This window comes from Penicillium chermesinum (assembly GCF_028974085.1).
Source record: "Penicillium chermesinum strain IBT 19713 chromosome Unknown utg000002l:1.0-5270490.0:1.0-5274688.0, whole genome shotgun sequence".
NCBI classification, from domain to species: domain Eukaryota; kingdom Fungi; phylum Ascomycota; class Eurotiomycetes; order Eurotiales; family Aspergillaceae; genus Penicillium; species Penicillium chermesinum.
Window position 1 is genome coordinate 3,972,497 of NW_026695312.1, and position 13,796 is coordinate 3,986,292.

At 50.8% G+C, this 13,796-nt stretch overlaps 5 protein-coding genes across 5 annotated transcripts; 1 reads left to right on the plus strand and 4 right to left on the minus strand.

Annotated features, from left to right (window-relative positions):
• Positions 1–527: 527 nt before the first annotated feature.
• On the minus strand, positions 528–1,789 carry N7468_002350 (rRNA 2'-O-methyltransferase fibrillarin family protein; the record flags this gene model as incomplete). The annotated part of the gene is made up of 5 exons (XM_058471647.1): positions 528–625; positions 676–1,013; positions 1,078–1,108; positions 1,169–1,549; positions 1,690–1,789. The coding sequence occupies 5 exons, from the start codon at positions 1,787–1,789 to the stop codon at positions 528–530; spliced, it is 948 nt and encodes a 315-aa protein (XP_058334788.1).
• A 734-nt stretch (positions 1,790–2,523) lies between these two features.
• N7468_002351 (uncharacterized protein) lies at positions 2,524–3,349 on the minus strand (the record flags this gene model as incomplete). The annotated part of the gene is made up of 2 exons (XM_058471648.1): positions 2,524–3,027; positions 3,083–3,349. The coding sequence occupies 2 exons, from the start codon at positions 3,347–3,349 to the stop codon at positions 2,524–2,526; spliced, it is 771 nt and encodes a 256-aa protein (XP_058334789.1).
• Positions 3,350–5,284: 1,935 nt separating this feature from the next.
• Positions 5,285–7,628, minus strand: N7468_002352 (CCAAT displacement transcription factor COY1; the record flags this gene model as incomplete). The annotated part of the gene is made up of 2 exons (XM_058471649.1): positions 5,285–7,431; positions 7,502–7,628. The coding sequence occupies 2 exons, from the start codon at positions 7,626–7,628 to the stop codon at positions 5,285–5,287; spliced, it is 2,274 nt and encodes a 757-aa protein (XP_058334790.1).
• Positions 7,629–8,006: 378 nt separating this feature from the next.
• N7468_002353 (uncharacterized protein) lies at positions 8,007–11,770 on the plus strand (the record flags this gene model as incomplete). Its single annotated transcript, XM_058471650.1, has 3 exons — positions 8,007–8,157; positions 8,222–11,032; positions 11,058–11,770. 3 exons carry the CDS (start codon positions 8,007–8,009, stop codon positions 11,768–11,770), a joined length of 3,675 nt encoding a protein of 1,224 aa, XP_058334791.1.
• A 206-nt stretch (positions 11,771–11,976) lies between these two features.
• Positions 11,977–13,216, minus strand: N7468_002354 (uncharacterized protein; the record flags this gene model as incomplete). The annotated part of the gene is made up of 3 exons (XM_058471651.1): positions 11,977–12,360; positions 12,423–13,114; positions 13,171–13,216. The coding sequence occupies 3 exons, from the start codon at positions 13,214–13,216 to the stop codon at positions 11,977–11,979; spliced, it is 1,122 nt and encodes a 373-aa protein (XP_058334792.1).
• Positions 13,217–13,796: the final 580 nt, after the last annotated feature.

Below are 13,796 nucleotides of genomic sequence, written 5' to 3' on the forward strand. Positions count from 1 at the left end.
GCAACTGCTATGCGGCGGAACTCCGAGGTGTCCAAGCAATGGATCTCGGAAGCAGCAGAAAATAGAAGGAGTTGAGAGCAACATGAGGGGATGGTCTCGAACTAACTTGTTAGAGGGAGCTCTACGCCCCTTGGCAAGCTTGAATTCGACCGCCAGTGTCACTGAATTTGAATGTCTTGGCCGAACCTTCGGGCCCGGAAAGCATGTTGCCCATAGTACAACTTGAAGAGAAGCACAATTCAAACCCCATATAGGCAGAAAATAGCTCAAACGAAAGAGAGCCCGCGACCTTAAGAACTTAAAACTTGGGACTTGGGTTAACCACTAGATCTACTAAAACAGATGACGTAGCTTGATGTGAACATTCCCAGGACGTTAACCTAAATTTTGTGACGCAAGCAAAAGTACATGGGCAGAGATAACCAGTCACACGAAGAGAAGCATTGAATACATCGCATATCACGGGACGCCTCTGAAAACAAAGAGAAAAGGAAAATGACATGACCACCAATTAAAGCGACACCTGCTTATGAGGATCGGCTGTAGATAGCGCCGACCATGGCGTGGTCTCTTTCGAAAGGCTCCAAGGTCAATTGCTCCTTTGGCTTCATCTTCTCCTCGCGCACTACAAAAAAGTCAGTATAAGCCAGTTGACCGGGGATGGATCTAACTCACTCTTCTGCACCTCGTTGGCGAAGACGACATCGGGCTTGGCAGTTGAGTCGATACAGCTGGCCTTGATAGAGACAAGGACACCACCCTGGTCCTTCAGGAACATGTGAGCGTTCAGACCGACAATACGGGCCTGATCAGGCTGGGCGACATCGGCAAAGATGACATCGACCATGGGGACAAGCATGCGGTAGCGCAGAGGGTGACGAGCATCCTCAACGATAGGGATGACGTTGGTGCGGTGAGTAGCCATACCAATCAGGTCACGGCCGGAACGGTGAGAGAACTCGACAGCGTAGACATTACCGGTAGGTCCGACAATATCGGCGACGTGAGAGACACTGTTGAGAGAACGCAGATTAGCAAAGCGTTCAAAGTTTTCCGATGGGCTCAAAAAGCACATACCTAGTTCCGCTGGCACCACCGATGTAGAGCACTTATCAGGAAAAAAAAAAGATTAGTCCAGTTTACCGCATTCTTTCGGATCCACACTCACCCTTAGCACCAGGCTTAATGTAAATGTTGTCGAGACCACCGAGAACACCAGCGGCAAGCTTGGAACGGAAAGGGTTCCAAACACGGTACTCGACCTTGGAAACAACACCATCCTCGTTGGCAGGAGCATCAACGGAGATACGCTTCTCACCGTAGACAGCCTCGCCAGGGGTCAAGTTCTTGGTAACGAGCAGATCCTCCTTACCGCCGCGGGCAACGAAGATACCGGCGTGACGGTGAGGCTCAATGATGACCTTCGCACCACCCTTAGCACCAGCAGCACCGCCGCGACCACCACCACGACCGCCACGGCCACGAGGAGCTCCACGGCCGCCGCCACGACCACCGCGGCCACCGCGGTCACCGAAGCCACCACGACCACCTGAAAGGTTGCATACAAGTCAGCGAAACAATCCTTTTGCAATCAATATAGACAGAACTCTGCCTATCCTTAAGACAATCATGGAGCGCAGGCAAGAGCCATGCACCCTGCAGGTCGAGCTTGAAAGGTTGGAAACTAACCACCACGGCCACCACCACGACCACCGCGACCACCACCGCGGTCACCGAATCCACCGCGTCCACGAGGGGGACCACCACGGCCACGAGGAGCGAAACCCATTGTTGTAATGTGTGGTTGTTGAGTAATAAAAGGAGGGGGGCGAGTGGGTTGGAATTGAGCTACCGACTGCTCAGACCGAAAAAAAAATGTCGAAATTGACGGTGGGTGAAAATCGACACTAAAAAATCGACTAGGGAAGGTGAAAGTTGGCAAAATCTGCCCAGGCTTTGACAGCAATTATGGTATTGGCTGAAAAAGCGGTGTCGCCAACAGTTAGAAGTTGGTGCTGCTCGTTGCTAACAGTCGAGAATTTTTTGCGTTCGCTGGATGGTTCAGAAAATCAGAATCACGCTAGCCCGGTACTGGTTAGCGTCCCAGTATCGGCGGCGGAATGGTCACGTGGTATAAAATATTTCTTTTGGTAGTCACGTGCAGTCTCGAGGATTCGGACTGGGTGTACTCCGTATTTGATGGAAAAATGTCCTCTTTTAACCTGCCCCAGCTGCTCACTTTGCATGTCCTCCAGATAAATGCACTGCCAATGGTAGTTTACGTTTCATTTTGACTGGCGTGGCTCTCCAAGTACCCATTGCTATCATATTAGTACAAGTACGTCAATTCAATGAAAGTCCATCAAGGTCAACAAATTGTATTAATAACGCCAGCCGGTGCATTGCATGTGGTATTGTCAAATAATAAGATAATAAAAAGCGAGCATAGCAGATATTAAGGCATATCCAGACTCAATACCAATACCACTGTCTATTTACAAAACAAAATGTCTCAAGCCATCTCTAGTCAAAAAAATAGTAGTTGGCTGAGTACTGCATCTCAAAAGAGGGAGGCTGTCCTTCGCAAGTCTTCGGGGCTGCACCGGAAGCAGTGTTCACTCGGTAGACGGCCTTGTAGTCGCCAACAGTGCCTGCGACAGTCTTGAGGTATAACCAGGCCACAGCCCCATTTTGTCCCTGGAAGGCATTGGAAGGAGCCTTGAGCTGGCTGACCTTGTTGGTCATCAGCACGCCAAACTGCCTGTCGATGGTGGTATCCAGGTTGAACTCTGGGGTGGTAGCGTCGTGGAAGAAGTGGTGGCCAAGGAGCTGCATATTGCCAAGAGGAAGACGAAGGCTGCTGAGGAGCTTCGTATCAGTGGGCAGCGACATTCTGTAGGCGGCGTTGGGCATCAATTCCATAAGGTCAGGGTAGTTAGCCGCAATACAAGTCGCATTAAAGAGGTCTGCCACGGCGCCGATTGCAGTAGGGGTGGTCTCCTTGGTAGAATCGGCACAGGTGTAGTTCTGAGGGAGGATTAGCCACTATTCATGAAGTTCGCAAATGTTGCGTCTTTCATACCTGTGTGCCACGGCCCAATGCGACATACTTGGGTTTCAAACCCGAGGGTTGATCCGCCAGGCCGGCAGCGTAAGATGGAAGAGCAATCTTGCTAACATCGCATGCATAGGCAGCGCCGGGGTTTTGTCGGTATTTGTCGATATACTGGCTCACTTTGCCATAGTAGTCAAGAAGGTCTTCGGAGAAATCAAAGTTGTTATCGAAGATCCCTGTTGGGGCAGCATTGGAGACTGCGGCTAAGGAGAGGAGGAGAGTGAAGAACTTCATGGTGTTGTGATGATGGAGGGCGTGGAGATGTGGAATATGGTATAAAAGGGTCACGCAGAAGGGAGGTATAGTGCAGATTTTGACAGAGATTATCGTTCTAGGAAAATCGTAAATAAGCCTTTAGCAGCACCAGGCTGGTAGGCAGAGAACTGAAGGAATGACTTGGGAGATGGGTATGTCGAATCTGCCGGACCGGGATGCTTAGGTACATATAGATGCGGCGTTGATTGCAATAGCGCCAACTTTACCTAGCCAGCTCAAGAATAGAAACACCCGTCTAATTCGAAACAACGACCCATGGTTATTTTCTTCACTCCATCCTAAATCAAAAAAGGATCAATGCAGGTGGCAGGCACTAGCAGGGGCTGGTGCTTAATGGGGCATGTTCATTGGTGCGGGGAGGCGCCGAGTGCTGACTCTCCCCGCCTCTGCCCGATCTCATTCGCTCTGAGCCCTAAACAACTTTGGCTAAATCGAGATAGCAGTGCGCTAAGCAAAACAGCGGCCTTCTGACTGGGCGGCACCAGGAAGCGGATTCCTCACCCGATCGCCCAATCTCCCAGAAAATCTCCGCAGGCTATTAATAAACCCTAGCCAGCGTGATGAGGGATGCGCGTTACAATTGCCTCGCTGGGTTAGTGTGCAGAGATGCAACAGGGGAGGGTAAAATTAAACAGCTACTGAATCCCGAGCGCGTGGGCAAGAGATCGAGCTTAAGTCCCTTTGCTTTATTATTGGACGAAGCTGAACCGGCCTCTCCGCCAGATCTGGCTGGATGATGTTTGAGCAGCCACCCGACTCGTACGCCCTAACTCGCGGGGAGGCTGGATGGAGCTGGGAGGCGCCGAAATTTTGGAGGTTTCCCCGCCTCCCTTGGTTGTGGCTGCCCGCTATTCCCTAAATCTGAGCAATGTTACAACACACCGGCGCGTGCGATATTCCTGTGGGACGCCACATAAATGGTATTGTAAGCATATGATGAATACAAGCAGCCACACGAACACCTGTTTTCGTCTGTGGTTGGCTTGACCTTGGATATTTTAACCGACCGCGTCAAGATCCCCAGACTATTATTATACCGACATTGTACCAATTAGGGAAATGCCAAAGCTGACTCAGGTGCAGAGTATGGTCCACGACAAAAATAGGCGTCCTTCATACTAAACAGGCTTCGAGTCAACAATGCAAACGGGAACCGGCGGGTGAATCCGACTCATGTCCTTTAGTAAATTTTATTTATGCTGCAGTGCCTAGGAGTAAGGACCAGCACGTAGTCAAAGTAACTTGACCCGAATTGTTAAATCATTCGCCTGAAAAACCTGCAGGGAACGCGCTATGTTCGTTGTGCCAATTTTGGACTCGACCGTGATCACGCAATGCAAGCCCTTATAAGTATTGGCAGGGACGCAGAAAGACAAATGATCATGGAAGGTATACTACTACATTCTTACATCGGTATGGAGTCGATCGAGAACATGGTCAAAGTGGCCGATGGATTTCCGGACCCCAGCGACGATCCCGGAGGTCGCGAAATACGCATAACACCGCCTCTTAGTTACATACTAAGTACATAGCTTGAAATGTCAAGCCGTTCTAAGAATACCCGGGGTTTACATTTGGTCAACTCTGCTTATCTTCGAAGATTATAATCAGGGTCACGGTCAGAACGATGGTCCTCGTCCTCTTGCTAGGCCTAACGACTGTAAATACAAAGCCAGCATCGAACAAACAGGTCAAACCTGATTCAGGGGATCCCGTAGGGCAAAAAGTATTTCTGAAAAACGCCGGAATCATGGTTAGTCGGGGGAATGACAGAACAAAGGAGACAAAATGAGAAAAACTCCAGACCCTCGCTAGACAAGTACAAACACACAATACCATCTCTTCAAGATATGCAACAAGGTGCAGTCTAACTAAGAAGATACGCTCCAAAGCCTAGGTTGCAAACCCTTCTTGCTGCCAATCATCAGCATGGAGTTGGCCACCACTACCGCTGCCACTTCCGGAGCTAGAGCCTCCACTGTTCCCATAGGCCGCGGCGGCGGCACTGCCCACGACACTCATAGCGCTGTGCTTCTCGATTTCCGTGGTACTCATCATGTAAAGCATGACAAAAAGGAGTATGTGGAGAGCGAAACAGTACCCCGCAAACAGGTTTCGACTGGTCCGGTTGGCCATGATGATACGAGTGAGCGAGAATACGATCCGCTCCGGCAGATTCATACGCTTGTATGCACGCGCTGATTCGCGGCCGCGAAATGCAGCAAAGGGCGAGATCCGGGCTTCGTAGGCGGACTGGTACCGATCGAGAGAAAGCCCCGAGGGCGTCTCTGATGAGCTATAAACAGAAGCGGAGCTAGGTGCATTGGCATACGAAGATGCTGACGTAGAAGCACCCTGCCCACGGCTGTAGGTGGAGACATATCGCGTCTTCTCGTAAAGACTAAGGTTGTCCTTCTGGAGGGATGAAACCTCTTGTCTCAGAGACTTTACGGTCGCATACAGTTTGGACAATTCCTCCTCTAATTCTGCATTCTTCTTCTTGAAGCGGTCTCTCTGGGCTTGGATCATAGGTAGAAGACCGGAGCCGCCGCCGACAGCTTCTCCAGCGCGGATCGCCTCCATAGTATTTGCCGATGCAGCACTCTGATCAAAGCCAGAGATGATTGAAGAAGTGGGGGACGATGCACCCCGTCGAGATGAATGGGGATAGCGAGAAGAATAAGTTCCCGCAACAGACATGGCCGACGATGGGAAGGCGTTAGCCGCTTCTTGCTGTACCTGCAGCAAATCATTTTCAAGGGTTGTTGACAGACCCCGGGACTTTTCGAGGTCTTTCTTAGTTGTGGCGAGCTCGTTGCGGACGGTTTGGAGCTGCTCCTGAGCCTCGCGTGTTGCGACTCGTAAGACAGCAAGCTCGTCAGTCAGCTTTTTGTTGCGTGCAAGCAGGAGTTGCTCGAGGGAGTTATTTCCCTTCGACTTCACAGCACCACCGTTGGTATCAGTCGCGTCATTCTCTGTACCATCGCCAATATCTTCATCGTCACCAGCCGTGAGTTCAATTGACCTTAGCATATCCAATTCGCGACGAATATCATCGTAGTCGGCTACCTTATCAAGACGAGATCGTAGCTCATCTCTCTCAGTAATAGCCTTCTTAGCGTTTCGCTCAGCCTGAAGGAGCTTGCCCTCCCAAGCGTGCCGGGTTGAGTCTTTATCATAACGTGCGGCATCTAACTTGCGGAGCAGGCTCGAATTCTCTGATTGCAATCGGAGATACGCTGGGTCCTCTTCTACGGACCCTGGCCTATCTGCACTTGCGTGTGAGACGGACTGGGCCAATTCTAACCGCAGTTGCTCATTTCGAGCTTCCATATCGGCCAATCTTAAGCTTGTTTTCTCAAGCTCTGCAGAGACCAGCTCCAATTCGGCAGCTGATGCACCGCTTTGAGCGCCATCCTGATCGTTATCCACACCCATGCGCTGTGACACTTCATAGCTGGCCTTGAGTTCCTTGATCAATCGGTCCTGGTTTTCCACCTTCTCCTCCAGGCTCTTCTCTTTCGCGGTCCAGTTGTTGGTTTTCTCAGCAAGGACAGCCTCCCAGGAAGCTTCGATTTCCTTGGCACGTATTTCCTGATTTTCCTCAAGCTTCTTTCGTGCGGCACGCTCTTCCTGGAGCCGGTTCTCTGTTTCGTCCTGCTGCCTGGTGAGGCGCTCCACGGATCGTTGTAATTGATCTCGCTCGGAAGTGAGTTTCGGAACTGTGTCTTCGGACAAGACTAGCGAATCGACGGAAGCTTCAAGGAGGGGATAAGGATCTGGGGCTTCAGATAAGGACGAGTATAGTTGAAGGAATGCAGAGGAGGACGCTTTCCCTTGGTTAGTTAAGACATCGATAAATGACTGGTATGCTTTCAACAGTCCTTTGAACTCTGAAAGCTTCGCCTCATCATCTAACTTCCTAAAATCCTTGGTCTTCTGCGCAAGGTCTTTCCGTTGTACTAAAGAATCACGCTGATATTCCACAATCTCAGATGCTGTCGTGTCGAGTTTCGCGATGATATTGGCCAAATCGATACCTGTGTACATTGAAGTTAGTATACCTCTACGGAAAAAAAAAAGCCCTCCGAAACTATTATTATAACCCACCTCGCCAAGCAGCAATGGCTTGCTGGAATTTGTTCGTCTCCTCGGACAGGCTGCTCAGAGCTGGATCCGGTTGAGTTTCTTGCGGTTCCTGGGCAGCAATACCCTCTGTAATCGCAAAGGAGTCCATGACGAAGATTCCCCCGGAGCGTCAATGCAGTTCACCCCACACTCAAGTCGCAATTCACCGGCCAGTAATTAGGAGGGGAGATCGCGCGGAGTTGCAATAGGACACGCGGCGCGACGGGCCGACGTTCTTCCGCGTAGAGTAGGCCACGGCGTGGAAATTAAGAAGAATGCTTTGAAGGAAGAGTAGCTTGGATTTCAATGCGTGCTATTTGAGATCATCGCGACGAGAGTGGTGCTTTGACAGCCGTTCAGATCTGAGGCATCCATCCGTCGCTGGTCCATGAACCAAGTGGCCCCTGAGGCTGAGGAGCTGACCGCCTTCCGTTACAACTCCATCTACTGCTGGAGGGGAACGACGATCATTAGAAGCCCAGCCACGATGGCTTCAGATGGTGGACTAGGTCCTCGCAGGAGGCGTAGGCTTGGTCCCCCGGCAGCCGAGCCCTACGTGCTGCGATCTCTATTCGAAGACGTGCCGCTCGCAACTGAAGATAGCTCCGACGTTTACATCACCTGCGTTGAATACTGGGGTAAGCTGGAACAAGCTCTAGTATTCGGTTCGGAGCTCTGAGCTAACCTAAAATTGATTGACAGAGCAAAACCTTTACATCGGAACTTCAGCGGCAGAGATATTGCACTTTGTCTGCCTTCCAGCAGCCTCCGACGATTCGGCTGACCCGACGTTCATATTAGCCTCGCGACTACCTATACCATTTCAAAGCACACCGGAAACGGGCCCTAAAGGCGTTCAGCAGATCGTTATACTTGCATCGGTAAACAAAGCTTGTATCCTCTGCAATGGTACCGTTACGTTCTACATGCTTCCGGAGCTCAGCCCGGCATTCGGAAACACCAAGGTCAACCACTGCCGCTGGATCGGCGGCTTGGATCTCGATCGAACACCCGAATCCGAAGACAAGCCGGTAGTAATGATTGCTGCACAAAATAGGCTTATGCTTGTACAAATAGGAGACGAGGCCCGTCGCATCAAGAACATCGCTTTTCCCGGGTGTTTGGTCGCAGCGCGCAGGGGCACAATTGCTTGTGCTGCTGATTCCCTTTCATACTCGCTCCTAGAGGTAGAATACCAGCAGCAGATACCTCTCTTCCCAATTTCCTCATCCAATGAAGTCTTCGAGTCAGGAAATGTGGAAGACATCACACCAGCCCCCCAAACTCCTCTTAAACGATCACCCTCATCGTCCTATCCAAGTTCTCCTCCTACGGAGTCCCAAACCCATGGAAGAAGCACGAGCCTCAATGCCTTTGTGGGGATGCTGCAGCCTCAATCACAAACGCAAGCAGCTCCCTCTCATAGATCTCCTTCCCCCGCTGGAACACCAGACCCCTTCACATCCTCCGGCACTCCGAGACGATCAAGCTCAGAAGATCGAGAAGGCAATAAGCCTCCAGAAAAGGACTCAGAAAATTCAGAACGTACTGAGAATGAGGAAGCACAGCCTGCTCCTGATAGTCTGAAGCCTTTACCCCCGATTCCAAAGGTGGTTTCGAACCCCCTTCAGCCTCATATTGTATCACCAACCCCCTCAGAATTCCTCCTTGTTACCGGCACCGAGGAGACCGAACCCGGTGTTGGAATGTTTGTCGACACTGATGGTGAAGTTGTCCATGGGACGATCAACTTTTCTCGGTACCCAAAATCAGTTGTCGTTGATGCTGGCAAAGACGACCAAGCACTTCAGCCAAACAATGCCTCCAGAGAGGAGTTTATTATTGCGCTGATTAAAGAAGCCGACAATTCGACCGCTCTGGAAATTCAGCGTTGGTATGACGACCCAGCAGAGATTGAGCAACATAAGAAAAGAATAGCAATCCCATCTCCTGAAGGTGCATCTGCTCAGGTTGGACTACGACACACCGTTAGTCCCAGCCAAATTGATCTTCAAGATATTGGCAATCTCTTACAGATGGTCCGGTTGAAATCACCTCTATTGTCCCCGCATGCTTCATCTTCGGATCCGCGAACACAAGCGTCTATCGAGCAGCTTCAGAAAGAAAAAGAGCTCTTTGAATCCCAAGAACTCTCAGATGCCGATAATACTAAAAAAGAGCGAGACTGGGAAAGTCAGAGGAATGCCGAAGAGGCGAAATTTGCACAGGGCCTGGGTAAACTCCAAAGTAGTCTGGTTCTCTGGTCAGGCTCCCAAATATGGCGCATTGTGAAGAATCCCCTGGTTGTCCAGCTTGAGAACGCACTGGAAAAGGCCCAGTCCAAAAGTGATGGCCGCCATATCATTTTACAGAGAGACTTTGTCATGGACCTGATGGTCTCAATCCAGGACCTTGAGCCGAAGAACGAATCTGAGTTCATTGGTCTTGGCTATTTGAAGCAAAAGGCCAGTCTCCTCCTGTACGGGGATCTCCTTTCTATGCGCCCAGAGCATACGAGCGATGCCGCGATAAATAATACCGAGAAGGCTCTTTTGGCGGGTAACCTTGACCCGCGCCTAGTCTTATTGTTTATTCCCCTACTCCGATGTGAGGTCCAACAAGGCCCACAAGGAATATGGAACCATGCCGGACTGGTGTCTCTAACACATAAATACGTCAAGCAAGTAGAGGAACGAAGCAAAGAGTCTTCTGGGGCAGCTGCCCATGGCCCGGTTCTCAGCATGCTGAGGCGTTTCCTCTCTTCGTGGCAACAGAAGCGGGGCTACGGTAGTATCACAGACGAGAACTATGTCTTTGACAGTATTGACGCTGCTCTTTTGCATCTGCTCCTTGAGCAAGACAGCCACTTGACTGCCCAGCAACGTGCTCATTCACATACTTCGAACGACTTGAATCTATTAGTTGATACCTGGAAAGGGAACTTCGAACGTGCAGTGATGCTCTTGGAGCAGTACAAGAGACTCTATGTCCTGAGTCGCCTTTACCAGAGCCGGAAGATGTATGGCAATGTCCTCAAGACATGGCGAAGGATCATCGATGGCGAGCTGGACGTCGGAGGAGAGGTCACCGCCCATAGCATTGAAAAGAAGATGCGTGAATACTTGATCAAGATCAAGGACGCCCAACTAGTCGAAGACTATGGCTCCTGGCTTGCGGCCCGGAATCCCAGTCTGGGTATTCAGGTGTTTGCGGACAATGCTAGCCGGGTGAAGTTTGACCCCGCAGACGTCGTTTCTTTGCTCAAAGAGCGTGCCCTTACGGCCGTCCAAGTTTATCTGGAGCACCTGGTCTTCGCTAAACATTATACGCAATATGCGGATGACTTGATCTCCTACTATTTGGACGAAGTCATCTCGGTGCTCGAAACCTCACCAGAGGCACGGGCATCCCTCTCAGAGTCATACTCCACGTACCGGGCTCTTCGACCCCCCAAACCAACGTACCTGAACTTCATTGTCGAGAATAAACCCGAAGAGGCTTGGTGGCAATCTCGTTTGCGACTTCTCCAGCTGCTTAGTGGAACCTCGGGCACCCAGTTCTCGTCTGATTCTCTCTCCCGCAGGAATCACATATTCCATACCTAAGGTGCTGAAGCGAATCGAGCCCTTTCAAGACGACCTCGTCTCAGAGAGCATCATTCTAGACGGGTTGCAAGGTCGTCATCGCGCTGCACTGCGACTCCTGACACACGGCCTGGGGGACTATGACTCCGCGATCCGGTACTGTCTATTCGGTGGTCCACGCAGCCCAACCTCCTCAACCAAAGCCGAGCCTGAGCTCGCGGACTATGCGTTGCAGTCTGAACTCTTCCGCGATCTTCTAGATGAGTTTCTTCACATCAAGGATCTGTCTGAGCGCATAGAGCGAACAAGTGACCTCCTCGCGCGTTTTGCGGCGTGGTTCGACGTCACTGAAGTCTTGGAGCTCGTGCCGGAAGATTGGTCAGTTGACATCCTGGGCGGCTTCTTCGTGCATGTCTTCCGTACTCTTGTTTCGCAAACTCGCGAAGCGCGTATCGAACGAGCTTTGAGCGCGGGGTTGAATCTTCGTATTGGTGTCGATTATACTGATAGTATGGAGAAAGCCGGGCCTTGGCTCGAGAATGGAGATGGTGTGAAACGTTTGAAGGGCGGTGGCCCTCGGGACCTGCAGCACCCGCCGCCAGCCGTGGATGGCGATAATGTGGAAGACGATGGCGAGTTTGGGGAAGTTGTTTCTCCATCGCCTTGAAATGGAGTGGTTTACGGGCTGGGGTTGTACAGTCATTGACTCTCATTAAAGCACCTATGATACCTTCAATTTATTCATCCTGGAGCATTGAACGTGGAAGTAAAGGCATGACGATTGAGTAGAGTTCGCAAGAAATTTTTGCTTTGAGCTTTGCTTTTATCGATGGGACCTGATTGCCGCTGACACCCGTAGCAGCACGGTGTCTCTTAGTGCATAGAGATCCACTTTTGCCTCCGAAGGGTTGACAGGAGATATTGTGTCATCCGTGCGTGTAGTGGCGTGGGAAAGGTGCAGACAAGATCGTCTGGACATGTACGAACACCTGGAAAGTCGGTATAGAGCCAACCTTCCTGAACACAACGCCGTGTGCCGCCATCCAACGACTTCCAAGGAATGCTCCCCTTAAGCACGACCTCGCGGAGACAAGCAATGCTGGGCTGGTCAAGCGTTGCACTGCTGGGCAAGGTCTCCCCAAACGGAGTGTTGCGGAGGCCGAGGAAGAACTCTCTGTGCTTACCATCTAGAAATTCCTGGATTCTGCTCTTTTCGAAAGGACAGCTATCCTTCACGTTGCGGGACAGATCCACAACCTGCCAAAGTAATCAGTAGGATGAACCACTACAATCATCGGGTATGGACGCGGGCTCGACACCTGTTGCAGAACGACCAGTACGGCGGCAACTGCCGAAGGGTGGCCCCTTGTCAAGTTGAAAACAAAGTCGGAAGCAGAATCACTCAGGGAAAGGGTGGAAGCGTGGTGTCCACAGAAGCGATGGACATAGTCATTGAATTCCGAGCGGGTAAAGTACAGACCGAATTGAGGCGAATTTGGCGTGTCAAACTTCGGGACGATCGACACACGCTGCTGCATTTGGAACCAGGCCTGATCATGGGAAGCGAAGGGGTCAAAGGATAAAACGTCGATACCGAAATAGGGATCTCCCTGTTGCGCAAGCAGGCAGACGCCGTTGTATCGAGTGTTTGGGAAGCCACGTATAAAGCCAGTCCAAAAAGTCTCCTCATGATAGGTGTGGTGCACATTGTCCAGTATCCAAAAGACGTCCATACAGAACATATCTGTGTGGCCGATCTCATGGCCTTCATCTTGAGCATGTTCAATCAGCATGCCACAAGCAGTCCTTGTATCTCTAGGATCCTTATTAGGAGGAGGCCAATCATTGTGGTAAATGACCGATCGACCACTTTCTTTAAGGTGGTGACGTAAAAGCAAGGCCAGCTCGGTCTTGCCTGACTTTGGCGGACCGCGTATGTAGGTCACGTTATGGGATTGTATAAGTTCCGCCAGTTCTTGCACGGTGTCAGGGCGGGAAGAGGTTGACAGTCCTAGAGCCATTAGTGCTCATCAAGACACATAAGCATAATATTAGGGAGAGACTCACTGAGAGCTATTGGAGAGGCTACTATCCTTGTACTGGCGGAGGTCATGGCTGAATCTCGCGTCCGGGAAAGGCAGGAAGAGGGACGAGACGCTGGGGATATGTGGGGATGTGAAAGCGTCCCGAAAGGGGACACGAGAAGAAACCATGATTATAAGTACAGAAAAAGAGGAAACAAACGAAGAGATAAACAATGGCTCTAATTTGGAGCTCCAAGGTTTTCCCCCCGACTCTCAACCTTAAATTACCATCTCTATAGTGTAGGATTAGAAGCGCTGCAATGCCTACTAATACGGCATGATTCCTGAAGCCATGTACAGCGTTCCTGCCCGGCGCATCCTGAGACCATCCGGGCGAGAATGGGCATGTGCTTTTAAAGGATGAATGGACTTTCCCAAATCCCTATGTATTTGCGCATATATACTCTTTCATCTCGTTGGACATGCGAGTCATTCTTTTATTTCAAGTTTATGGAAGGTTTGGTATAGTATCCATGTTTCGTGTTTGAAGCCTCCATCATAGAGGCCACCACGGATCACCGCAAACACGCTGCATGCGTTCCCTTCATCACATGTCCCACCCATGAAGAATTGAGACCCATTGCTTTTGATGGTTTCCAGAGTAGGCTG